Below are 26,145 nucleotides of genomic sequence, written 5' to 3'. Positions count from 1 at the left end.
AGATTCTTCTCCTAGCATCTCTTGAATACATAGACTTATGCTTTATCATCACAAGTATCTACAGGAAGTGATGTGCAAATAGTCTGTAGGTCTCCACAGCAGGGGTCAGGATCTATTACAAGACCTGGAACATAGTGAGGAGCCTCACAGACTTGTGTGAATCCACAGTGCCTTGTAGAACTTGGTAGGCAACAGTTGCCATGAATGTAAGCAGTATTTAACTGGCCTCTCAGTCTATCAGGACTCAGACAATCCATTTGGATGCTTCTCTTTCAGATTTCCCTATAAACAGTACATTCATATCACATGGTAGATGCTCTAAAAGTATTTAATGAATGAATTCTAACAGCAAAGAAACTGGGGCCATTTGATGAAATATTTTTTGAACTGCGAGATGTGGCTGAAGCCAATTTAGTGGTTTGTCAGCAATGGTGAAAAAGTAAAAATTAGGACACAGATTAGAAAATGTTGCAGTGATTCCTACTTTGAAAACGTAAATACTGCTTAGTTCAGTGTTTGTTATGCTAGATGTATTAATGAGTGGGACAGTATGTATGTGTTGGGACACAGAAAAATGTTTTATATGGATATGGGTTTTGTACTCAATATTAGATTATTTTCATTATGACTCTTTCAGCTTTATTAGGTATAACTTATAAAACTGCATTTATGGAGTATAACTTGAGGATGTGATATACATATTTTATATAATAAGCACCATGATTATACCAATTAGCACATTGCTCTCTTTCTGTTTTGTAAGAATACTTACGCTCTACCCTCTCAGCAAATCACAAGTATAGGTATAATACAGCATGTTAACCTGTACTTATATTACTGTACATTAAAACCCTATAGTTTACTTATCTGGCATTAGTGAAACGTTGTAACCTTTGACCAGCACAATTTTCCTCCTCCCAGCCCATAGCATTTACCACTTTTTTTTTCTCTTTTGATGAGTTTGATTATTTTGGATACCACAAAAGTACAATCATGAGGTATCACACAGCAAATATGTTTTGAGAGGCAAGTAAACAAGTTCACTGGGGTTTCTCTTTCTTAAACCTTCTCAGACACCTTTAAGAAGCACGTCTAGATCTAGAAGTTCTCAGGACTTCTTTGCTATGATGGCAGGTATGGATGCTGTTTCTTGTACCAACTGTTGCACCTACCACAACTCATTAAGCCCCTTCATCCTATAAAGCTCAGCTGAGGACTTTGATGCCCACAAGTCAGTGGGCTCCTCAGTTGGTGACCTGTGCTTTTCGTATTGATGCTATGCCAGCTGGGTATACTTGCTTTATTAGAGGGCATACAGCTGGAGAGGGAAAGGCAACTTCAGCCTAGGCATTCAGAGCATTTTCTGTGAAAATAGGTCTTCCTTCCGAGAGCCACAGGAGCCATTCTAGAGGCTGCTCATAAATCTATTGAACTAGCAGTTTGGGAGAAGGAGAGGGGCAATGCCTAAGTTCTTTGCTGCTTGACTCTGTGCACATCTGCTTATACAGCAACTCGGTTGGCTAACAATTAAATCACCGGATACTAGAGATATTTTCACCTTGTGATCAGTCTCCGTCTTCTGTGGTTTACTGCAATCAATAGTCCCTGTGGGCCTAGAGGCAGGTTATGTTTCTGAAGTCTTAAATCTGATAACCATAGTAGTGAACCAGAAAGAAAGGCAGATCTTGGAAATGCACTGCAAATCCTCCGTTTAAAAACTAAGTCTATCTACTGTTTCCTATTTTCCTTTTATATGAAAGAGGTGCATATAAGAAGTTGTAGGTGTAAAAAAAAAAGGTTGCAGGTAATGGCTAAGAGAGCTAGGACAAAGATTATCTACAAAACTAAATAATAAGCGAGAATAATAAGATGCAGATTGTTCTGGGTTCATTCTGCTGCTTTGAGTGTCCTTAGGAGAAGGCACAGGGAAGTACCTTTTGATGGCTTACAGTGTTCACCTGCATCAGTAACTGCTGATTTAGAAACAGAATTCCCAGTCCCTATTTATTTGAGGAAAAAGAAAACAGTCTTAAGAGGATTATGCAAATTCAGAAGGATAGAACATTGGCCAGAGTTGGTGGGATACTGTTTGTGCATCTGGATTCACATGTATATTCCGTAGGTGTGCAAAGCAGTGACAGCCCATAGGTGCCCCCCCCCCCACTCCCCACTTCCTCAAAATCCCTTAAGTCATTTCCAAGCCATATGCTGGTGATTGCAGTCTTAAGCTATCTCTTCCAAGTTAGGAGAAAGGCATCCAGGGCAAGACGAAGCATAGACATGATTTTATTGATCGATCAAGCTCTCAGTTCTTTAGTTTATTGACTCCCTGAAGAAACAAACAATGTACCAAACAGGCTTTGACTACCAACAGCATTGACTTCTGTCCCTCTGAGCAACTTGTAGCAGAAGCTGAGCAATAGAAGAAGGAAAGAAAGAAATGGGTTTGAAGAAGGTCCTATTACTGTTCCTAGGTTTCCGTGTATTTGGTTTTGTAGACACTTGAGGGATATCCAATTCAATTCCTTTTTTATTATTTAATGAAAGATTGTGTGCTGCTATTTAGGAGATTTAAATTTTCATGCCCTATATCTTATAAGTTTTATATTAGATTCTTTGCAAAAATTATAGGACAACTGAACTATTGTGTAGAGTAGATTGTATTGGAGCAAGTTTATTAACATTCAATCAGAATGATTAGACAATTTGGGGAGTTAAGAGATGTATGTAGCTGAGTTTAATATGTCTTAACTAGACTTCCATCATGGCTTCCTCTCTTAGATTTCTGACTTTAGTGACTTTCACTTATAGTTAATGTTTCACAAATGAAAACTACATAGTCATATATTCCTATAAACTATTTGGTACCTCCAACAAATTGTTAAACACTTGCCTATCTCTATATCCAGGAATTCATGACCTTTCAACATGGCATGTTCTATATTCAACTGTAGAGTTTTAATGATTTTTTTCTTTTTATTTTATTCATCCTCATTTTGAATTTGTCTACTCCTAATGTCAACAAATTAATTTTTATTAGCTCCCTTGAAACCATTAGTATAAATATAAATCCCTAAAAGCCCTCTGCTTTCTAGAAAATAACTCTCATATGATCCACTTTTACCTCTTCTGAAGCTCATCATTTCTTGTTCCTTCTCCAGTTCCTCATAGGGAATGCATTCAGGAATTCAGCAGCCTGCCAGCATACCTTCATCCTCTCAAAGTGTTTCTTATCTTGTGACCCTGTCCTTTTTCTTATCCACTGACTTACAGACTGGCATATAAACTGATATATCAATGAGAATCTTTTGAGAAATTAAACAAAAAATATCCTGATACACTAAGTAAATGATAAAAGGACTCAAATAGTTCTGTAGGATTGAAGCTGATATGGACAGGCTAGTATATACATAAGTAAAAAAGAATCAAATAAGACAAAAGCAGAAGTAATAGAGAATAACAGTGAATCTAATTTGATGAAAACCTCAGTAAATTACTGAGTTGGGTTAACTGCTTACATTCTCAACAATATTAACGTCATACTAAAGTATTTTGAGCAAACTTTATAAACAAAGAATTATTATATACTATATACAGTTAGATATCTCAGTGTATACTCTCAAAAACCTTAACTTTCTTTTAAGAATGAGTCATTCTTTCCATTTTACCACAAAGGGGACTGAGGCACACAGATTGACTTACCTAGCTCCCATATTGATTAGTGGCAGCAGCAAGATTTAAAGAATGGATTCTTCTTATTGTATAGAATTCCATATACCTGAAGACTCGGACTATTATCTCAAAATAATTTTCCTAAAATCACCCTTTAAAAGCATTTTCTCAGTTATTTAAACTAGCAACACTGGGTTTCTGTGCTTTGCAACAAATACCACCACCCCCGATTAAAATGTAGGATGCTAGGCATATACCTATACATATATCCATAGAATAACAATTCGTTTTTTAAAAGTATAATTCTTAGGAATGTAGGTTTTCATGAACTTCATCAGGTGGGGTGGTACCAGTTAAGCATTTCATAATCCTGAAATAAGGATGGCACCATGAGCTCTACATACATGAGTGTGTAGACGAGCATGCTTGGGCAAGAGTGATACATAAAAGTAGTCTGAAAACCTTAAACAACAGCATCATCCAACAAGTGTTCAGTGCGGTTTGCGATTGATGCTAGTGCTTTCCCTGTTTCTAGTTTAGTAGTAGGAGCATCCCCTGAATACCTGTTCCCTCCATTCTCAGTGTTCGCACTGTACCCAGAACAGATGGCAAATGATGTTAATAATTGAACAGCTCATAGACCAGATGGAAGATGTTCACCTTCATGCCTCTTTGAATTTAGAGTGTCTTTTGAGTATTCTTGAGCAAGGTTGACAGAAAGTACTAGGAAGGCATTTCCATGTACAAGGCATAGCTACTCTCTTGAGGAATTGAAACACCACAACTACGTTATTGATTTTTCTGTTATTCTCTAAGACTACAGACAACATTAAGTGAAAACACTTTTTAGTTTTAAGTTTCTGAGCAGAAAGCCAAATGACTAAACAACCACACCCAGTTAATTAAAAAAATATTGTGTTGTAGGTGGGGTGTTCCCCAAACTAGAATGAAATATATATTTTATAGAAATATAGAATAAAATATATACACTCAAAATCTCTAAATACCTGGTCTTCAGAGACTGCATTGCTCATGAAGTCTAAAAAAATAAAATAAAATAAAATCTTTATTTGCCATGTTTTTAAACATTTATAATGGGTATTTGCCGATGACTGGGCTAGCATAACAGCAACAAGAGTTGAGGTCTGAAAGCTAAAGGGAAACTTACAGATCAATAAAGTGAGAGTCATTGCAGAATATTGAGCTAACAAAGAATGACTTAACAGAGTAACAGTTTCCTTTTCGTTTCAGCATTGCAAATGGTAATTGTTGGAAGCAGGGGTTTTTGAGCTGCAGGTCAATGCAAAAAACCATACAATCTAATAATCACAGTTGGGGTAATTTTCATAGATTGTAATGGGGGACTCAGACCACTATGTAGTACTAAAGGAAAAATAAGACTGATCTCTGCCTCAACTCTTAATTTGAATCCTGTTACCTGATAGATCTTGCAGGCCATACAGGTGCAAAGGAGACTAAAAATTAGAGTCTTTCTTTGTGCATATATGTGAAGAGGTGACCAAAAGCATTCTTGGGAGATTACTTTACTCTTCTAAAAAATATTTGGTAAATGTTGCCATATTTGGTTGTCTTGAATAAGGAAAGATAGTTGCTTCTGGAATCTAATGAGTCGAGGAGAGAGATATGTCACTAAACATCATTCAAGAAAAAGCTCATTTCCTAATAACAACTATGTGAATTCAAAATTCAATAGATCTTTAGTTAAGTAGCTGTGAACTAAATGATAACCCACAAGCAAAAGATAAAATCAATGGGTTTGTTGGGTAAGTAGGAGGCTTAAACTGTTGAATCCTGTACACTTTTATTTCTGCCATTAGTAGGCTGTAGTAACTTTGTCTGTCTTGGTTTCTTTGTTTGCTGCTGTGGTATAATAATCCCTGTAAAGGCAAATTAATGTATAAAGGGTTTATTTTGGCTCACAGTTCAAACATATGGTCCATCACAGTAGGAAAGGAACAGCAGCAAGAGCACAAGTCACATTGCATTAACAGCTAAAGCAAATAACTATAAATTCGTGTAACCAGCTTACTTTCCTCCTTGAGAAAAACAGTAGAAACTGGTCAGGACCTAAGCCCAGTCAACTGTGTCACTACAGATTGGTGCTTGTAACTGAAAAGCTTCTTCATTTTCAACTTGAATGGGTTTAGAATTCTGGAGGTGGTGAGGCAAATTTCTGGAGATTAATTAGAGGAATCACCACTCTGCATATGAGTACTTTCCCATGGGTCCCAGATCAAATAAATGGAGGGAAGACAGAGATCCAAAAAGTGCTGACATTCTCTGTCTCTCTCCTTCTCTGTCTCTCTCTCTCTCCTTCTCTGTCTCTCTCTGTCTCCCTCTCTGTCTCTCCCCTCTCCCCTCCTCTCCCCTCCTCTCCCCTCCTCTCCCCTCCTCTCCCCTCCTCTCCTCTCCTCTCCTCCCTCCCTCTCTCTCTCTCTCTCTCTCTGTATGTGTTTCTTGTTTGCCGTAATATAAGCTGTTTTCATGCTGTCTTTACCATGAAAAGTTGAATCCTCTGAAACCATGAGCCAAAGTAAACCCTTCCTTCATCAAAGCATCTTCAGAGAACTTAGTCATAGTGACTCAAAAGTAATCAATATAGTGCTAATATTTTCAACTGAGTTCTCTGTGTCCTCCCTTGCTCACATATTTGCCCTTGTTATTGGCAATGAATAAGAGACCCTGGTGAATTTTTTCATACAGCTCATAAAATAGCATAATATTTTAAGTGACTTTTAATATATATATAGTATAATATAGTCAATAGAAGAGATTTTGCATAATGACATCTAAATAATAGATAGCTTCACCATGAAGGTATTAATTGTTTAAAGACATTTTTTTTTGAAAGACAAAGTTCTGTTGAACCAGAATAGTAAGACTTAAAACAAATGTTTGGCAATAATCATAGGTTTATAGGGGTTTCCCTTTCTTTGTCAAACCAAATAGCTGGCATTTGAGTTTAAATACTCTAATATTATATAAATAGTCCCTAGTCTTTACTGTGGATAGTAATAGATAAAGTCTAACTTATTTAGTGAAGTATTTGCTAATATCTAGCACATATCAACTTTTCATTGGCCTATCTTTAACCTTTTGGTTTAAATAACTTCATATGCAAAAATATTTTTAAATTCTAGAATACCTATCTCATGCATTTTGTTTTACAAAGAGTGTATTTTTTCTGAGATAATTAATAAAGCAGATCAAAGGTTCATAGAACTTAGGTGACCATTAGCTTAACATTGTGACAACTAAACACTGACAAAATGTAACTTGGTTCTTGAGTGACAGTGATGTGTTTTATCAAGTCTTCCCCAATTACAAACTCAAATCTCTGAAGTAGAAAAGATTTCATTTTCCCCTGTAATTTCCAGTAAGAAAGGAAGTGTTAGAAGTTCTGTGAGAGAACAATTGACCTAGACAGTGTAGAAAGGATTGCATTAGATGAAGAGAAAATGTCACACAGGAGACAATTGCTATCACCCTCTCTTCCTCCACAAAGGGCTACTTTTCAGAATCAAAAGTCTCATTCTCAACAAAATAACTGACTATTTGGATCCATGAAATGTCCTAGGGAATACTGTTAGAGAAGTGACTTGGGTACAATCCCAGAAAGTCACCTTCTGCTGAGTGATGACAATTGTAGAAATCAGCTATCAGAATCTAGAGCTCTTTATCACCTGTTCTTTAGTATGAATAAGAAAAATTAAATAAGAAAGAGGAAAATAAGTATTAATACCCAAACTGGCCCCTACAGTTACACAAGGGCAAGAGTATATCATTGATGATTTACATACAGGCTTGCATAAATTAGTGTTAGTACCATAAATACTCTCATAAGCTTTGGATAATTAATGCTCACCTAAATACCCCATATCTTTGGCTTTGTTTATCAATAATCTCTCATACTCTATTTAGATATTTGTAAATCTTCATATTACAAAAGATAACAAATGTTTAAAGGTGGTTATGATTTATCATTGTATTTCCAGTGCTTACTCTATTATAAGAGTTTCTTTATTAAACATTAGCATCGATTGGTAAGTAGAATGGATGGTTGCACAATCCTCCAAGTAGACATTCTGGGGACAATGAAGGTTTTAGTGGATCAAGGTAAAAGAAGTGGCCAGTCATACCTAAAAGATACTTTCATTTCTCTCTTTTTTATAAATTTGACAGTTTTTTTACTGAACAAAGTAAACAAAAAAATGAATATTGATCCCATGACCTGGTCTTATTTTTACAGATATTGTCATGCCAAGTGTTACCTGTTACTGATAATTTTATATTGGATTGTCTAAAGTATTTAAAGAGCAGTCACTTCTGTTTATATTCTTTTGCAATCTTTATAATCTATAAATCTGCCTTAATATTTATGTGTACAAATTTTCCTTTGTAGCTTAGAGTATTTCCTACTAGAATATTTAAACTGTGATCACGTTTAACTATATGGAACATAAACATTGTAGAAAGTGTTGAGTGTAAAGCACTTTATGTGGATCAAATCTGGAATTATGTGGCCTAGGGTTTAGTAGCAAATGGAAACTCTGTCTACAATGTAAAAAAAAAAAAAAAAAAAAAAGAACCCACCAGGCAAACAGCAAGGACTTACCAGGGATTTATTAAGCACACATTAGAAACCCAGTTCTGAATCCAATATCAAAGAGATTACACACAAAATTATATCTTTTATTATATCTTTTTGTGTAGCTCAGATATGTACTTCACAAAGAAAAACACTTGTACTTTATTTTATAATAGAGATTGGCTGATAAGTAAAATGTGATTCTTGGAAATGATTACCTTGAAAATATCAGCAGGTTATGACAGTGCTTCTTCCGTGGCACCAATATAGAGGTGAAACAAGAAGTGTATTTTTTTTGAGCTGGAGTTATCATTCTCTATCCAAAGGGCATTAGTTCTTCAGTAGTATGATTCCTCTAATATGGTGAACATTGGAGCCCAAGGCAATGATGCTGAACCTCAGATAGCTAAGGAAAGATACAGGCAGCTCATCTCCATAAGGCCAGATTACCTGCCATGGCTTACAGAACAATTTTCATCAATGCTGTATTTAGAATGATGTTTCAAAAAAGATTTGTTTATGATTTTTATGAATGTGTGTGTATGTGTGTGTGAGAGAGAGACACAGAGACAGAGACAGAGAGAAACAGAGATTATGTGTACCACATGCGCTCAGGTGTCCTCAGAGGCTACAGAGCAGTAGATTCCCTGGAACTGGAGTTACAGTTGTGAGCCACCTGATAGGACTGGTACTAGGAACTGATGCTGTGTCATCTCCAAGAGCAGTAAGCATTTTTAACTGCTGATCCACCTATACAACCCTAGAGAGTGGCATTTTTATGTCTATTTTGGATGTTCTGATATTTTATTTTAATTTTGAGATTATAACATATTTATAACATTTCTTCCTTCTCTTTCTTCCTTCCAAAACCTCCCATATACCCCTTGCCACTCTCCTTCAAATTTATGGCCTCTTTTTCTACTAATTATTTTTGCATACATATATGTGTGTGTGTGTGTGTGTGTGTGTGTATGTGTATATATTCCTAAATATAACCTCAATCTTATAATATTACTTATATGTGTGTTTTTAGGGCTGATCATTTGGCACTGAACAACCAACATTTAAAGCTAAAAAAGGGGGGGGGGCTGGCAAGATGGCTCAGCCAGTAAGAGCATTGACTGCTCTACCGAAAGTCCTGAGTTCAAATCCCAACAACCACATGGTGGCTCACAACCACCTATAATGAGATCTGACACCTTTTTCTGGTGTGTCTGAAGGCAGCTTCAGTGTACTTATGTATAATAATAAATAAATGTTTTTTTAAAAATCTGAAAAATACCAGTTACTCAGGGACACACTCATGTCTATATTTTCATAATGTTTCTAATTTTATTTTATGCCAAGAGTAAGTACTAGCCATTAAAACTAAAAAATAGGTACACCAATGACCCAAACAGCCTGTTACAGTAACTTACTGTTATAAATCTCTTCATACTCAATGACACAAACAACTGACATAGTGTTGTGCTCAGGAGTTTGCAAAGAGCAGGATGAGGATGGATTTTTGCTGCTAAATGATTTCTGAAGTCTCAGTTGGAGGTCTCAAAGGTTGTCTCTTACTTGACAACTGGGAGTTAGGCATCTGTAAACTTAATCACTCACATGTCAGGTGTCTAGATTGGGAGCTCCTGAGATTGGGACTGCTAATTAGAGTGCCCATATTTGACCTTACCACATGCCTTAGGTTCCTTTTAACATGGCAGCTGCAGGGAAGCGGAGCTTTTTATATGCTAGCTCCTGAGACCAAGCACAGATGAGCCCTGGAACAGGCAGAAGCTCTGTCTCTTTTTGCACACTATCTGAGGAATTCATAAAGTGTCATCTTACTGCATTCTTTCAGTTAGAAGAATGTCACAGGCTTTCCCAACTCAGTATGTGGGAATAAAGATCCCTAAAACTCTGCAGGAAGAGTTTCAAAGTCTCATCAAAGAAAATATATGTATGGGAGATGTGATAGAAATCATCTTTGACAAACTCTTCTCCAATACCTTTCTTGTCAAAATCCACTTCTCTCAGGCACACAGATCATACTTGTGTTTAGTCTCAATGACCAAAGGAATACACATCTACATGAATAGTAAACCAGAAAGCTGCTTCTCTTCAGTGGTTGTTGTTAGTGTTGCTATTTTCTATATGAGAAAAACTAATTGGTAATGTATAAGAAGCCTCCACTGATGAAAGTGAATACAGTTATTGAATTAAAACACATTTTAAAGCTCAGGATCATGCTCTTTACCTCAGAGAAGATACCTCAGTTTAAGCCCTGTGAGCAGAACTTGTTATGAACCTTGTGACCTGAGAACTGAAATATCTGCCCAGAATATGCATCAGACAATATGGAGATACGTGTACTGCTACACTTCTATTCAAAATCGGGGAACTAAATGATGGATAGCAATCATTGATTAGTGGGAATTCTACAATGTGGAAAAGCTGAGATTAGCAAGTCCCTGACTAGGAATGCATTCTTGGGATGCTTGCGCTGGCTTTCCTCTCTGTTCTCTGAGGGCTTATTCTGTTATTTTAGTGGTGTTTCTTACTAAGACACAACATTTGTTTGTAACTAAGTAGCTCTTTTATACTATTTTCCCCACCAAAAGAAGATTAAGGGCTCAAAAAAGTCTTTTCACTTTTTATCATCTTTGTTGCTTTCAAGCCAAGCAGGTAGAATTCCTTTACCTGTTAGAGCTTTGGGGATATCAATTTATAATTCACATCATTACACACAATCCATATCCACAAATCTCTTCAGGATAAGCCCAGTATCCGTTTGACAAGAGTGGATTTTAGAGATGTACTGCACAGCATGCTTAAATTAAAAATAATATGTTATATATTTCAAAATGGCTAAGACAGCTATGTAGGTGTGGTTATCGCCCAAAATGATAAATATGTTACAGGATGATTTGACTTGATGCAAACCTTCCAAGTGATACATTTATCAAAACCTTATATTATTCTCTATAAATCCATATGGTTATTATTTGTCAATTAAAGCTAAGCCTTTCTTGAGCAGGCATGGTGGTGCTCACCTGTATTCCATGAACAGCAGGGACTGGGCAAGATGATTGTGAGTTCGTGGAAACTGGATTATTTATTGAGACAATAATTCAAAAATAGAAAAAAAGCTAACGTTCTTGACCATAGGTTCCTTCTGTATAAGGCTACTGTGGCAAAAACCCTCAGTGTTCTTAGAAGTTTGATGTTTGAAGGACAGAGTCTTCCAGACATACTCTAGTATGTTCTACTAAGTCTTGCTGTCAGTTGAAATGAAGTCATAAGGCACTTGTCTAGATATTTCTTGAATTTTAACACAGAGATGTTACAGATCCACTCATTATCCTTTATTTATCTTCTAACTACTGGCTCTACATTGAATGGCCACAATACTTCATCTGGGAATCTCATTAGCTGGAAGACCAGATGGGCAATATGTATTTTCTATTTTCATGTTAGCACAGGATATAGTGAGTGAACTGTTCACCTTTCCCTAGATTGCAACAGTAAATACTTCCTTCCCCTTCCGGTCTTCCAACCATCTCCTTGAGCCCCTTCCAGCTTCTGCCTGGCACCTGGACCCAAAGACAATGCTACAACATTTAGGTTTGGAAGATACTATTGATTATGTGCATAGCTATTTATTACTTTATGATAAATCACCCCAAATCTTAATGAGTTCAAATAACTATATTTAGCACTTTGTTTCTCACAGTGGCCATGTGTCAAGAATTTGGAAGGTCCTGCTCGAGTTATTTCAGCTTAGGGTATGACTAGGTGCAGTTAGAAGGTAGAAGGAGCTGAAACACTTAGGGGCTAGACACATGTCTTTCTCTTCTCACCTAGTATCAGAGCTTGTATACTTGATCTCTCCACATGGACCCATTATTTTATTATATACTCTAATTGTCTCAAAGCAGCTAGACAATAGACATAGAGACTAAAAGATCTAAGTATACATTCTAGCAAGCCAGAATGAAATGGCAGTGCTTATTCTGACCAAGTTTCTGAAATTATTTAGTGTCAATTTAATCATGATATATTCTGTTGCTTAGAAGCAAGTCAAATGCCCATTTAGGAAGAGATGTAGACTCCCATGACCAGTGGAGGGATCTCCAGGATAAGTTTATGGGATTCCACCCAAAGGATTTAAGGGACAGCTACTTTATAAAGTATTAGAATGTTCAGCTAAACATCAAGGGATCTTAAGCACCACAATGAATTTATTTTGAATTCATGAACATTTGCAAAAGTTGTTGTAGCTAAAAGAAAGAAATATAAACAAAACATGAAAGAATATGTAAATCTTAAACTTTAACTGTTTTAGTTAAAAGTTGACATTTACCGTAAGTCATCTTTAGGATGTCTGTCTTGAAAATAGTTTATGTAGAAAGATGGCCAATCATGAGTTAACATGTAACCAAATATATGCCTCCAGGTGAGTTGGCCCTAAACATTTCCTTCTCAATCGTATTTTTCCTCAGTACAAAATTATCTTCTTTTATGCCCTTCTTTCTCACTGACTGGCAGTATAATCCATCTAGTGATTTGCTTATTATTATTATTATCATCATCATCATCATTATCATCAACATCAATCCTTTTTCTACAATCCAGTCTTTATCCCCCTCCATGTCTGTCCTCAGACAGTTCCTCATTCCATTTTTCCTCTCCCCTGTCTCCTAGAGGGTGTCCCCAGCCCACCCCACAACCCTTACCTTAATCCTCCAAACCTCCCAACTCCCTGAGGTCTCCAGTCTCTCAAGGGTTAGGTGTATCTTCTCTCACTGAGGCCAAAACAGGCAGTCCTTTGCTGTAGATGAGTCGGGGGACCTCAGACCAGATAGATTATGCTGCCCAGTTAGTGGCTCAGTGCCTGAGAGACCTCGGGGTTGGGGGGCTAGGTTAGTTGAGATTGCTGGTCTTCCTATGGGGTCGCCTTCCTCATCTTCTTCCAGCCTTTCCCTAATTCAACACAGGGGTCCCCAACTTCAGTCCACTGGTTTGGTTAAGTATCTAAGTCTGTCTAGTTCATCTTCTTGTTGGGTTTCTCAGAGGACAGCCATTCTAGGCTTCTGTCTGTAACCTCACCATAGTATTAGTTATATTGTCAGGCCTTGGGCCTCCCCTTGAGATGGATTCTAATTTGGGCCTGTCACTGGACCTCTTTCCTCTCAGTATCTTCTCCATTTTGTCCCTGCAGTTTCTTTTAGACAGGAACAATTCTGAGTCAGAGTTTTTGACTGTGGGATGGTGACCCCACTCCTCTGCTTGATACCATGTCTTTCTATTGGAGGTGGACTCTACAAGTTCCTTATCCCCACTATAGCGTCTCACCTCCCAGGTCTCTGGTACATTCTAGAGGGTCCCCCCACCTCCTACATCCCAATGTTGGCTGTTTCCATTCTTTCTGCTAGCCCTCGTGGTGTTACTCCTGTTCCCCCTCCTAATACCTAATCATGTACCCCCTTTCCCTTTTCCCTTCCTCTCTACTCTCCCACCAAGGTCCCTCTCTCCCTCTGCCTCCCCTCTCCCTGTGATTGCTTTCTTCTTCCTCCCAAGGGGGATTGAAGCATTCTCACATGGGCCCTTCAGGTTTTTAACCTTCTAGAGTTCTGTGGATTGCATCCTGGGTATTCTGTAATTGTGTTGGCTAATATCTACTTATTAGTGAGTACATAACCATGTATGTCCTTTGGTGTCTGAGTTACTTTACTCAGGATCAGGATGATATTATCTAGTTCCATCCATTTGCCTGCAAAACTCATGATGTCCTCTTTCTTAATAGCTGAGTAGTATTACATTATATAAATAAAACACATCTGTGTCCATTCTTCTGTTGTGGGACATCTGGGTTGTTTCCAGCTTCTGGCTATTACAAATAAGGCTATATGAACATACTGCATCAAGGGCCCCTGTGGCATAGTGGAGCATCTTTTGGGTATATGCCTAAGAGTGGTATATCTAGGTCTTCAGGTAGATCTATTTCCAGTTTTCTGAGGAACCTCCAGATTGATTTCCAGAGTGGTTGTACCAGCTTGCAATCCCACCAGCAATGGAGGAATGTTCCTCTTTCTCCACATCCTCTCAAGCATGTGTTGTCACCTGAGGTTTTGATCTTAGCCATTCTGATTGGTGTAAGTGGAATCCCAGGGTCATTTTGATTTGTATTTCCCTGATCACTAAGGACTTTTGAACATTTCTTTAAGTGCTTCTTGGACATTCAGGATTCCTCTGTTGTGAATTCTGAGTTTAGTTCTATTATCTCAATTTTTGTTTGAGTTGTTCCATTATTTTGGAGGTTAGTTTATTGAGTTCTGTATGTTTTGGTTATTAGCCCTCTATCGGATGTGGGGCTAGTGCAGATTTTTTTTTGTTGTTGTTGTTGTTGATTTGCCCTTGGAAGTTGATCTTGACCATTTGAATTCGATTTTAGAAATGTGCAGGTGAATTTTTGCATGTGTATAGGTATGTGTTATATGCATCTGTGAATATAGTTTTGGTTAACTACTGTTTTTCCCAGTAGAATACAAGCATTAAGAAAAAGCAGAGAATTTTGTCTTCTTATTTACTGCTTTCTCCTTACCATTTGCCTTGCACATAATAAAAGCTCAGTAAATACTGGTGAAAATATAAATAAATGAATGATATGTAGTTTATAAATGTAACTCAGAAATCTCTTCTTCAAAACTCAATAATAGGAGGGCATAGTGGGGCAGGTATATAACTTCAACACTTGGTAGACTGAGTCAGGAGACTCTGACTTTAAAGACCATCCTGGGACACAAAGTAAGATTGTGAATTTTTTAAAGCAATTATATCAATATTTTCTCTTAGAAAAATAAAAGACCCATGGGTATTAGTTTCCTGTAAAAAAACTTATCTTTCATAATATATACAAAAAGCTGAAAATACTGATTTATTTTACCACCTGCCATTAAATAACAAGGAATAATACGAATTGTATTATTAATTTCAAGTCTTTTGACAATCTTAATCAACTCATCATCCATAATTGTGAAAGTAAATCACTTGGGGCTTGATATAGACAAAAGTTCATGAAAGTCAAAGACTTCTAGTGTCTTCCAAATCATACAGTGTGCATTCAAACCAGCTTGGCCTTGAATCTCAGCTTTACCATTTATTAATAATATAGCACTTCAAAACCATGTAGCATCTTTTTGCCTCAATTTCTCCTGTGGTTTACAAGGTTGGTCTCTCAATGAGGCTGACTACATTTGTAAGTACATAATATGTAGTCATAATCAATAAATTATATTCATCTATTATTCATATATATATATATATATATATATATATCAATTCATAGCAAGTTTCAATATAGAGGAAGGAACTGATGTTCCATCCAAATTGAAAGAATCATCTCTTAAGGCAATAAAGATATCCAGGCTTATAATTAAGCTAAAAATTATCTAGCCATCACTTTTGGAGGATTTTGTCACTGAAATTTCATTGTGGTTGGATTCACACAATTTCCTAAGGAGGGCTAGAGACTCTATTATGCCCTTGTGTTGATTGAGGCACACTAGTCTCGAGTTCCAACTGAGCAATTTCCAATTATAGCAGAAGGGACACTAGATCCAATCAAAGAATCTGGGTGTAGAATGTAAAGAAAAGATACTTCCCCTTCCCTAGCATTTAGAAATTCTCCATTTTTACTTTCGAGGGCATAAAAGTCTGAGACATGCGGTGCACTACAGTATTTTTTTCTTAAGTGCCATATTCTTTAATTATATTAAAATCATTTTCTTATAACAAGTTCACTGTGCTGTAATTCTGAACAACTTCAGATTCAATTTATTGTCAATGCAAGAACGGGCACATTTAATGGCATGTAAAAACAGAAGTACAAAATATACAATAATAACAATAAATCTCTAATGATTTTCAGTGCCAAAGCAGTAGTTTCTACTACAGACCAAATTGGAGATACTATCAATGCAGGAGATACAAATGAATGCATTGATCTGTCCAACAGATGAGTCAGTTTCTGTAGAAATGTTACAAATCAGCACAACATGAAACAGGGAAGCTAGAGGTGTTTCGTGTTTGAAGCTCAGTGATTGAAGATGGTGGGTTGGCAAAAATGGTTAACAGTTCCCAGCTAATTAAAAAAGAAGAAGAAGAAGAAGAAGAAGAAGAAGAAGAAGAAGAAGAAGGAGGAGGAGGAGGAGGAGGAGGAGGAGGAGGAGGAGGAGGAGGAAGCGGTGTCAAATATTCCTTCCTAACTGGGAGGCTGGGCATATTTACAGGCCATGTATACAAATTGGTTTTTATTTCAGCTTCCGTTTACCCCTGACTCGGTAAAAGACTCTTCTCCATTTTCTACTACCTAGGAATCTTGCCATACTGCCAAAACATTTTATTCTGAACCTTAGCCATTTAGTGTAACAACAACAACAAATATCCAAATCAATTACCATTATGCTTTTCAAAATCAAAACCATGTCCTTTGATGTGGATAACTTAATCTTCTCTATTTAATTTTAAAAGCACTGAACAAGTCATAAAAGTAAACAAGAAGACCCTTAAACTAGTATTCATATCACCTGTTTATCAAGAATTGGGTAGATAGCAGGGCAGTGGTGGTGCATGCCTTTAATCCCAACACTTGGGAGGCAGAGGCAGGTGGATTTCTGAGTTCAAGGCCAGCCTGGGCTACGGAGTGAGTTCCAGGACAGCCACGACTACACAGAGAAACCTTGTCTTGAAAAACCAAAAAAAAAAAAAGAAAAGCATGGACTGAAACTCAAGTGAATGAAATCTAGTGGAACAGAGAATATATGCAATAAAGATGTCTAATTCATGCTATGCTATGATATATGTCCTAATTGAATGTGTATCGTTNAGTGAGTTCCAGGACAGCCAGGGCTACACAGAGAAACCCTGTCTCAAAAAAAAAAAAAAAAAAAATCAAAGAGGGGCGGGGGGAGTTGGGTAGATAATTCCTCACTACAACAGGTAAATTTTGTGGCAGCAAATTTTAAAGAACTGACTTAATTAACCATAACTATGCTCAGAAGAATCACTGAAAAACTGTTGAATGAATGAAGAAATAATTTCCAAGTATAGGGGAACCCTCTTAAAATTCCACCTCCCTCATTATTCACCAAGTTTGTATTAAATGCCCACAGTTTGCATGACAATGTATAAAATAATGCTATTCAAACTGGGTATCCTTCTAGTCTACCTCTGGTACTTAACTGAATGAGTTTATCTCTTTAGCTGTCCATTCACAGTGTGAGTGGAAAGGCTAGAGAAATTCTATGAATGAGCCAGCCTGAAAAGAAACATGGATGTGCATCTCTTAGCCTTTTTTTTGTTTTATGTGCTAAAACCAGGTAACTAGCTAACTACTCCTATTTTTTTTTCAGAACTCAGGAACTTAAATATTATCTCACTCAAGCAGTGATAAATATTTACTTATGAATTTCCAAATGGTCCTAAAAGGGAGAATAGAAATTTGTGAAATTCTGTAATCAGGGAAAAAAGAAAAGCTCAATAAGCTTGGGCAGATTAGAGAGAAACATATGGTTAAGGGTTGCTTCCATTTGAAAAATAATGTTAGATTTACTAATATACAATTCGCTGTACATTTTAGAGTCAGACATTAGAATTAACAAAAGCCAGTGGTTTCAAATCTTTTCCATTGGAACCACTGGATAAAACCTGTAGGTCCTAAATTCTGACTCCTGGAGTATCTTATCCAACTGGTTTTGAAGGGAATGTAAGGAAAGGCACAAAGAAGCATATTTGTAAAAAATCTCCAGCAGCCACAGCAGGAATCCACGGCTCTAGTACAATCTTCACATTTTTGGCATGAGGCATCTGTGGTCTGAAAAACATAACTGCTTGAGATCAACAGTTTATAAACCTTCTCCCAGCAAAACCTAAGACCCAAATATCCCAATCCCAGACTGGATCTCCATAGCACTAACCATTCTGGTTGATGGTAGTTAGACACAGTTGAGCAGATACCATTTCCCTGATCACTACTCACTCTCATCCTGGGAAGTGCTTTCCCTGTAGTAACAAACTGTCTCTAGTTTCCCTACCTTAAAATATAGTAGTTAGAAAACCTGAGGTTGCCTACAACCAATATGATGAGTAGGTCCCCTCCTCATAATGCATGTGCTGCCCCTTTCTTGCATGAAATAAGTCTTCAGATGGTTATGAAGACACTGTCATAGTTAACACATATGTTTACTCCATATTTAAAACACTTATTTGTAACTTTGAACCAGTTAAACCATTCACACACTTTCATATTTAGCCTTTTCTTTGAATGAGCTATCCATGTCTTCTAACTTGTCTTCAACACATGGGTATCTCTCTTCCATGTATTATAATCTATTGGTGAAGCTGACACATGAAGCTTTTTATTTTCAGCTTTATTTTAATCTGGGGTTTCTTTAGTGATCCTATTTCTTTGTTAGGTTCTGATTTTATGTCTTGTTTTATTCTTTCATTTAACTGCTTTTAGAGACTTCATTGAGGGATTTACTCCCATCATCCTCTTTAACATCCTTGAATATATTCATAATTGCTATTTTGAAATCCTTTTCTTGTACTTCAGCTATTTTGCATTTCTCTCACAATAGAGATACAGACATCTGGGGGACTCCTTACTGCTCATATTTGTGTTTTTGCATTGGCGTCTATGCATCTGGAGTTAGAATGTTTGATGTGTTCCTTGGTGTTGATATCTAGTCCTGTCTTTGGGGTAAATGTTCCATTCTTTGGTTGCTGTTGCCTATACTGCATCTTTGGCAAATGTTGTGGCTGTGGTCTCTAGTAGAGAGTGCTTCTGTGGTTTGATGAGTGACAGAAAGGAATGAAGATAGACTAGGATGAAAGCTTGAGAGGGGCCTCTGGAAAGAACTAAGGAAACCCTGGGTCCATACCAAGATGTCAAGTCCCCAGGGAATGAAGATAGACTGGTAGAATGGCCCCTGGAGGCTAGGGTGCTATGGGACTAACTCTAAAGAGATCATAATTGAGAATAGGAAGGGCTTTGAAAATCTCCTACCCAAGTTCTAGACTGGTGTGGCTATTGTGAGTTCCTGGTAAAAAGTGTTTCTGGGCTCTGTGACTGAGAAAGGAATGGAGATGGGCTAGATAGTAGGCTCAAAAGGAAAGAGACAAGCTGGGTCTTCATCAAGAAGCAGACTCTCCAGGAGGTAGAGATGGGGTCAGAAAAAGGTCTCCTGTAAGCAGGTTGCTACAGGAACAAGGATGTCTAAGTCATTTACATTTTAAGAAAAGAAAAAATATAGTACTTCAATCTGAGCCCAGTTTGACCATTTATTACTAAGTTCATGCAGTTGTGCACATGAGACTACTCTGATGTCAGGCTGAATATTCTTTGCCAGATTCTATATAAGATAATAACTTTAGGTTATCCTCTCCATTGCATTCTAAAAATCTATACAAGTAGAACTTCTTACTTCCAAATACATTAACTATCTCACAAAATCTAGCTGAATTCTTGACACAAAATCAACACTCAACAATTAGTTGCTGAATGAAAACTTCATTTGCTTTTAGTAAGCTATGGCACATCGATCACTAAACTAACTTCTATAGGATACTATAACAGCATTGACAGTAAGGAGGGATGCCTTTATAAAGTAGCAGTTTCACAATTACTTTATAGAAGAACTTAGGTCAGATTCATTGTGATTATAAGTAGAATGTTTAAAGGTTATAATTAATGTCCTTGTTGATTACACTAGAACCATTTGTTGATAAAAAAGATGAAGAATTTTTGCCTGGTACTGTAAACAAGGGTACTACCCATGGCCAATAAGGCTATGTATTCTAGAAGACAACCTACTACTCTCACTTCCATAAGCCAGTATGATTCCTAGTAACACTGTAAATACATATTCTTACAACTACAGAGAAGTGTACCTTTCACCTCCAATCAAAAAAGCTCCATTTTGCCACGAATAAAGACCATTACACAACTGGTCAAAATGCAGAGAGCAAACGGTTATGAGGTGTTTATCCCCAACAGATCCATCTGCAACATAACCCTCATAACCAAGGCTCAAGAGATGTCACACAAAAGGAGGTAGAAAGATCCAATGAGCCAGAGGACCAATATATATGCTATTACATACTATAATTTATGTCTGACAGAGAGCTTCACTGGAAAAAAAAAACCAAAACCTTAAAACAGTGATCATCTAAACAAAGCTTCACAGTTGATATCCCAAAATGAATACAGGAAATCTCCCAAGGTCTCATTCCTAGATGAAGACCTATAGGCCATTAGTGGCAGCTAAGAGGGGGAGAATCAATCTCTATGGGTGACCCCTTGATAAGTTATCCAATCCCAGATGGTCAGCCCTAGACTTGTGTACACATGAACAACCCTAGACAGAATCAACTGAATACTTTTACATAAACACATACATATATAACAATAGTCATTAAAGAAGAAGAGGTCATGAATTTGAGAGGGGCTTATGGGAAAAGTTCAAGTGGGGAAGTGTGGGGTGAAAATGCAGCACTTGTGTATGAAATTCTAAAACAGTAATAAAATAAACACAAATATCAATGAATAACTAATGTGTCAAATGAATGACCCTTCTGTCTCCTACTCTGACTTTCCTAGAGATCATATATATATATTTATGGAATGAAGTGCCTAACAATTACCCATACCAACTAGCTCTCTACCTCAAATTCTAAGTCATTGCCAGGTTTCAATGGTATGTTTAGCCATGTTTACGGCTTTATCACCAAGGGCACTTTATCACAATGGGCAATGTTGATAAACCAAGGCTGGAAGAATTCTATGGATCTCTATTATTCATTTTTAAGGAGCATGTGTTTCTCTTAGAGGGAAGTAGCATGTACTAATCTGGATAAGTAAGACACATGGAAGGCAATCTGTTTTCCTTCCTGACTTCTGCAATGGATCATCTGAGCGCATGAACTATAATCTACCCTAACCATTCTGGAAATGCTTACGTGTCTCTTTAATCCATGCACAGGGCTGTCTCTCCATTTTGTAAGCAATAAAGCAGTCTAAAAATATCTACTCTTGTCTCTACCTATCTAGGTCCTCCTGTGACTTTAAAACCTCATTTGAATGCACTAGGTGCAATCTGTCTTCACTCCATTTGGGATATAAATGAGCTTACATTCATAATATGTTCAAACTTCTCCATTTGGCATACTTTTTATATGTGACTGAAGGTACTGCAGACATGTTAACAATGATAAGTAATAGTAATATCAAGTTTTCTTATATTTTGGGAAACCTACCCTTACCAGTATTAGGTAAGCTTAAAAGTGCAGCAGAGGATTATTATATTATTATTATAAGAAGTAAGCTAGCCAAAAGGGAAGATAATTTGATCCGTGACTATTTATAGATAAGTTGGCATCAAGTAAGTCATTAAATTCCACCATTTGATTACCTCTTTTGACTCAACTTTACACTCTGAACCCATTTGTCTCTAAGGTGATTTGCCTTTCAGATCAAGTGATAAAAACTATTTTCTGTCTTGCATCTAATTTGTGAAGAAATAATCAGCATAAAACACAACCAGCATTGACTAAAATGGTATGTTTAACTATGGTAAAGATTCTTACTGGTCGAAGAATCAATGTTAACAATCAATACTGGAAACACTGTCTGTTCTACAGATACACATAACAAATGATTAATATATAATCTCCACTTTATAGTCTAAATGAACCAGGGGGCCATAGGAGAAATAGTATAATTAAGGGGTTCATCTTAAATCAAATGTTAATTAAGTAACCAATTCATAAATGGGTCATGCTACTAAAAGTTCTTAACTCAGGGTCAGGTATATAACAGTAATTCAGAAAAGGTGTTTTGGGAGAAAGAATAAATGAATAAAGAAATGAATGAATGATACTCTTCATATATTTTTAGTTTAATACTAGAATTTTGGAAACTGGTTTTAAAACAGTCTAATAAAATCTATAGATTGGAAAACATGATTTATAAAACTCAATATTGAATCTAGCATAGGTGTTGGTGTTTGTTGATTAATTAAAAAGATCACAAAGTCATTATTCTTATATTTAATTTTTCCACATGAAAAGTTAATGAATTGTATCTGTGCTATAAATAATTGAATTGAACTCAAAAGAGCACTCCCTATTTCAAGAACCTCCTACACTAACAGTTAACAATAATTCATCCTTATAATTTTAAGGAACCTTCCATCAAAATTGACTGACTGTGCTTCCTGTCTCTATTCTGCCAGGAAGAAGATGTTACTCGTGAAAGTCGTTTTAACTTCAGTGGCTATGGGATGGGTCACTGCCTCCAAGTGAAAGATGGCACAGCTGTCAAGGCTACGCCTGCCAACCCACTTCCACAACCCCCCAAAGATGCAGATGCTATCAAGAAGAAGTTTGTGGATCGGGCAAAAAGAATTGACACCATATCTCGAGCTGCCTTCCCACTGGCCTTCCTCATTTTCAACATCTTTTACTGGATCACATACAAGATCATTCGGCATGAAGATGTCCACAAGAAATAGATGTACCCTGTTGACCCTGGACCTTCTTGCCTAAGTGTTGTGCTTGTAAATACACAGTAATAGTGTCTTTATATCGCTTCGACAGAGAAGAACATTGAGGGTGGGGGGAGGGAAATCACGAGGGTGGGGTTTCTGGCACCTATATGACAAAAGACAGGTTCTATGGGAAATGAAGAAAACTGCACAAAATTAAGGTGTTGCAGAATCACATGAGCATAACTCCCATCCATAGTCTATAGCATTGTTCTTTCAGATGATGCATCGCTCAGACATGATGTGCAAGGTCAAGTTCTCAATGGATGATTAATTTATGGTTTGATTTGATGAGATCTGGTTCTGAAAGTTTAGTTTAATGCACACACACACACACAAACACACACACACGCACACACACTGAAAATGCTTACCATCTGACAATAGTGACTAGTCTATAGTAAATTGAGGACCAAACTTTTTCAGGAAAATGCTGCCTCATTTTTAAAACAAGCCTCCTGAGCTATGACATTTACAATGTCTGTAATTAGTGTTTCACCCAAGAACTCCTTCTGTGGGTTGTAAATTCTTTCTACGTATCCAGAAAACAAGATAAACACAAATGACAAAGAACAGATTTCTACTCTACTGTCTGTAGGTGTCCACTTTGATATTATTTTTCTTTCCTAGATGTAAATTGGGGGTTTTATTGTGTGTTGTGTAATTGATTTACTGGTATATACCCTGAAAACAAATGCTCATTTTATTTTAGATCAAGTTAGCATACTATGTATATTTTTTCACTTTGGCTATATTTACGTGTGACTTTAAGTGCCCAAGTGTAACTTAGCTATTGCTGCCGCTAAGCCACAGTATTTATGGAGATGGTGTGTTGTGACCAGTGTAGCTCAGATTAGCTCAAACTTCCCATTTCTGCCCTCATTGTAGCTGTAACTACTAGTCCTAATGTTGACTGACCAGTAATTTGTACTTTCAATCCAAGTGAATATCGTTTTAAATATCCTTGACTAACTTAAAAACTTTAAAACTGTACTGTGATTTTCATAACCCGTTGCCTTTTTGGTACCAGAGCTACGTGGTTTGAATCCTGGCTACATGTTTTAAGTAAGAAAAAAAAAAAAAGATGTATTTTTGCTTACTCAAAAGACAACCTGTAAAAATATATGGAAATAATTACATTTTACATGTGCTGTGAAAGGGATTATTTTAAAAAAGCATTTGTTCAGTTTCAATAAAGATAAGTGTGCCACTAAGTTGTCCAGAGTCTTTAGATTTTTATTCTAAAATGTAAATCATTCACATGGCTATAATAACTTGGATTTTTGTGTGATCTTCCTCATAAATGAATCATTTATATAGCTAATATACTATTTTTCTTTTTTATTATAATGTCTGTTATTCTTGAGAATTTTATACATATACACAATGAAATATGATCATATGCAACATACAATTCCTTCCTCACTCTTATTAATACTTCATCCTCAAGGCTCAAAGAGGAAGAAACAAAAAGGATATAAGAATTGGAGGATAAGGAGGAATGCTGTGAACTGCTGTCTAATAAACATAATAGAGAAATAGCTATTACATCATTGATGCTTATATATGTTGATATTTTTTCATTGTAGAAATATGGAATTGGGTTGGGTGGGGTGACTCATGCCTGCAATGACTCAGAAAGAAGAATTAGAGATAGATTATCACATGTCAAAGGCCAGCAATGTACTGCATGGAAAATTCCAGGAGAGGTATGTGGTAAAACTCTACCACAAACTGAGGGGCAGGAAGGGATGGAAGGAGGAAAAGGGAGGAGAGGGAGAGGGAGGAGAGGGATAGGGAAGAGAGGGAGAGGGAGGAGAGGGAGGAGAGGGAGGAGAGGGAGGAGAGGGAGGAGAGGGAGGAGAGGGAGAGAGAGAGGGAGAGAGAGGGAGGAGAGGGAGAGGGAGGAGAGGGAGGCAGAGGGAGAGGGAGGCAGAGGGAGAGGGAGGAGAGGGAGGCAGAGACAGAGACAAAGAGACAGAGGCAGATTATCAGAGGCAACAAGAAACACAGATGAAGAGAGACACAGAGACAGAAAGAGAGACAGATGCAGAGACAGACAGACAGACAGACACACACACACACACACACACACACAAACACACACACACACACACATATACATGGAGATGAGGGGCATTAGCAGTAACCAATATGCAGAAAATTTAAAACTGGGTGCTTTTTGTGAGACATGAAAAATGTCCAAGCCACAGAAGAACAATAAAATCTGACAGTGAAATGAAACTTAAAAGATCAACTTTTCCTGTTACTACCCCTATTTCCATCAGGGATGGGGGTCTAAGATAAAAGAAAAATTCTGAGAACCTAAAGGAAATAGAGTTAACTCATTCTAACCTTGAAGAGTTTCCATACCTAAAGGGATGTGCTATAATATTCTTAAGATGCTCACTCAAAAGTGAGTGTGTGTGGCCTTGAAGCTTGTTTAAATACTGAAACATTTTCACCAAGAAGTATATGGCAAAGTAGGCAGAAGTACGAATTTCTCAACAGAGACTAGCTCAGATGTCTATCAATGTGGTGATATTAAATACTTAACTTTAAATGGTTCATGGTTTCTAAGGAAAAATGAAGTTGAATCCACTATTACCATGCTTAATCCATAAATTGTCAAAAGCCAATAGATAGTAGAATAGCTGCTATTAGGAATAATATAGTATTGGACATCCTCTGATATCCTCTGCACAAGACACTTCAGAAGACCTAGCCATGGTTTATGTCCTTTTTTTGATCCTTGCCAAAAAAGGAGGGTTTGTTCCTTGTTCTCCATTCTTATCCACCATTGGCAAAACTGTAAACTTGAGACTAACAATCCTCCCCAAATGTACCTGACTCTAGAAGAATCGTAGAAAGGACACTGCCCTGGTATCATAGGAAGGACACTGCCCTGGTACCTGTTCCTTGGTTGTGATAAAACCCTCTGATCACAAGGCTGTGTTGTCTTGGGTTTTCCACATGTCTGCCAAGGCTTAAATGTCTAACATATATGTCTAATAATAGTTTTTAAATGCTTAGCCAATTGAAAGCCACATGACTTTTCCCCAGCACAGGAATCCCATGAGGAACCTATCTCCTGCTGCAGGTTTGAGATAAATGGAATGCCTTTAAAACATGTTTTCAGTTTCCATTATTTACCTTCTAAAACCTCATCAGAATGACTTCCAATTGAAAGTTTTTCTGACATAGTCAAATACCTCAGCCCTGAAGAGATGCTACAAAGCAGACTAGCTAGAGATTTCCAAAAGTCTTTTTTTTTTT

General features: G+C 37.0%; 1 protein-coding gene across 1 annotated transcript in view; it reads left to right on the top strand.

The window, feature by feature from the left end:
- Glra2 (glycine receptor alpha 2) overlaps nt 1–24,083 on the top strand; it is a 202,367-nt gene extending 178,284 nt beyond the window's left edge. The window contains exon 9 of the mRNA XM_029472935.1: nt 22,558–24,083. Coding sequence (XP_029328795.1) covers nt 22,558–22,836 — 279 coding nt within the window. The 3' untranslated portion in view covers nt 22,837–24,083. The remainder of the gene's footprint in view (nt 1–22,557) is intronic.
- The last annotated feature ends 2,062 nt before the right edge of the window (nt 24,084–26,145 follow it).

The sequence above is a fragment of the Mus caroli genome, chromosome X (genome assembly GCF_900094665.2).
Source record: "Mus caroli chromosome X, CAROLI_EIJ_v1.1, whole genome shotgun sequence".
NCBI classification, from domain to species: domain Eukaryota; kingdom Metazoa; phylum Chordata; class Mammalia; order Rodentia; family Muridae; genus Mus; species Mus caroli.
Note: the sequence above shows the minus strand (reverse complement) of the source record. Positions and strands in the feature narration are given on the sequence as shown.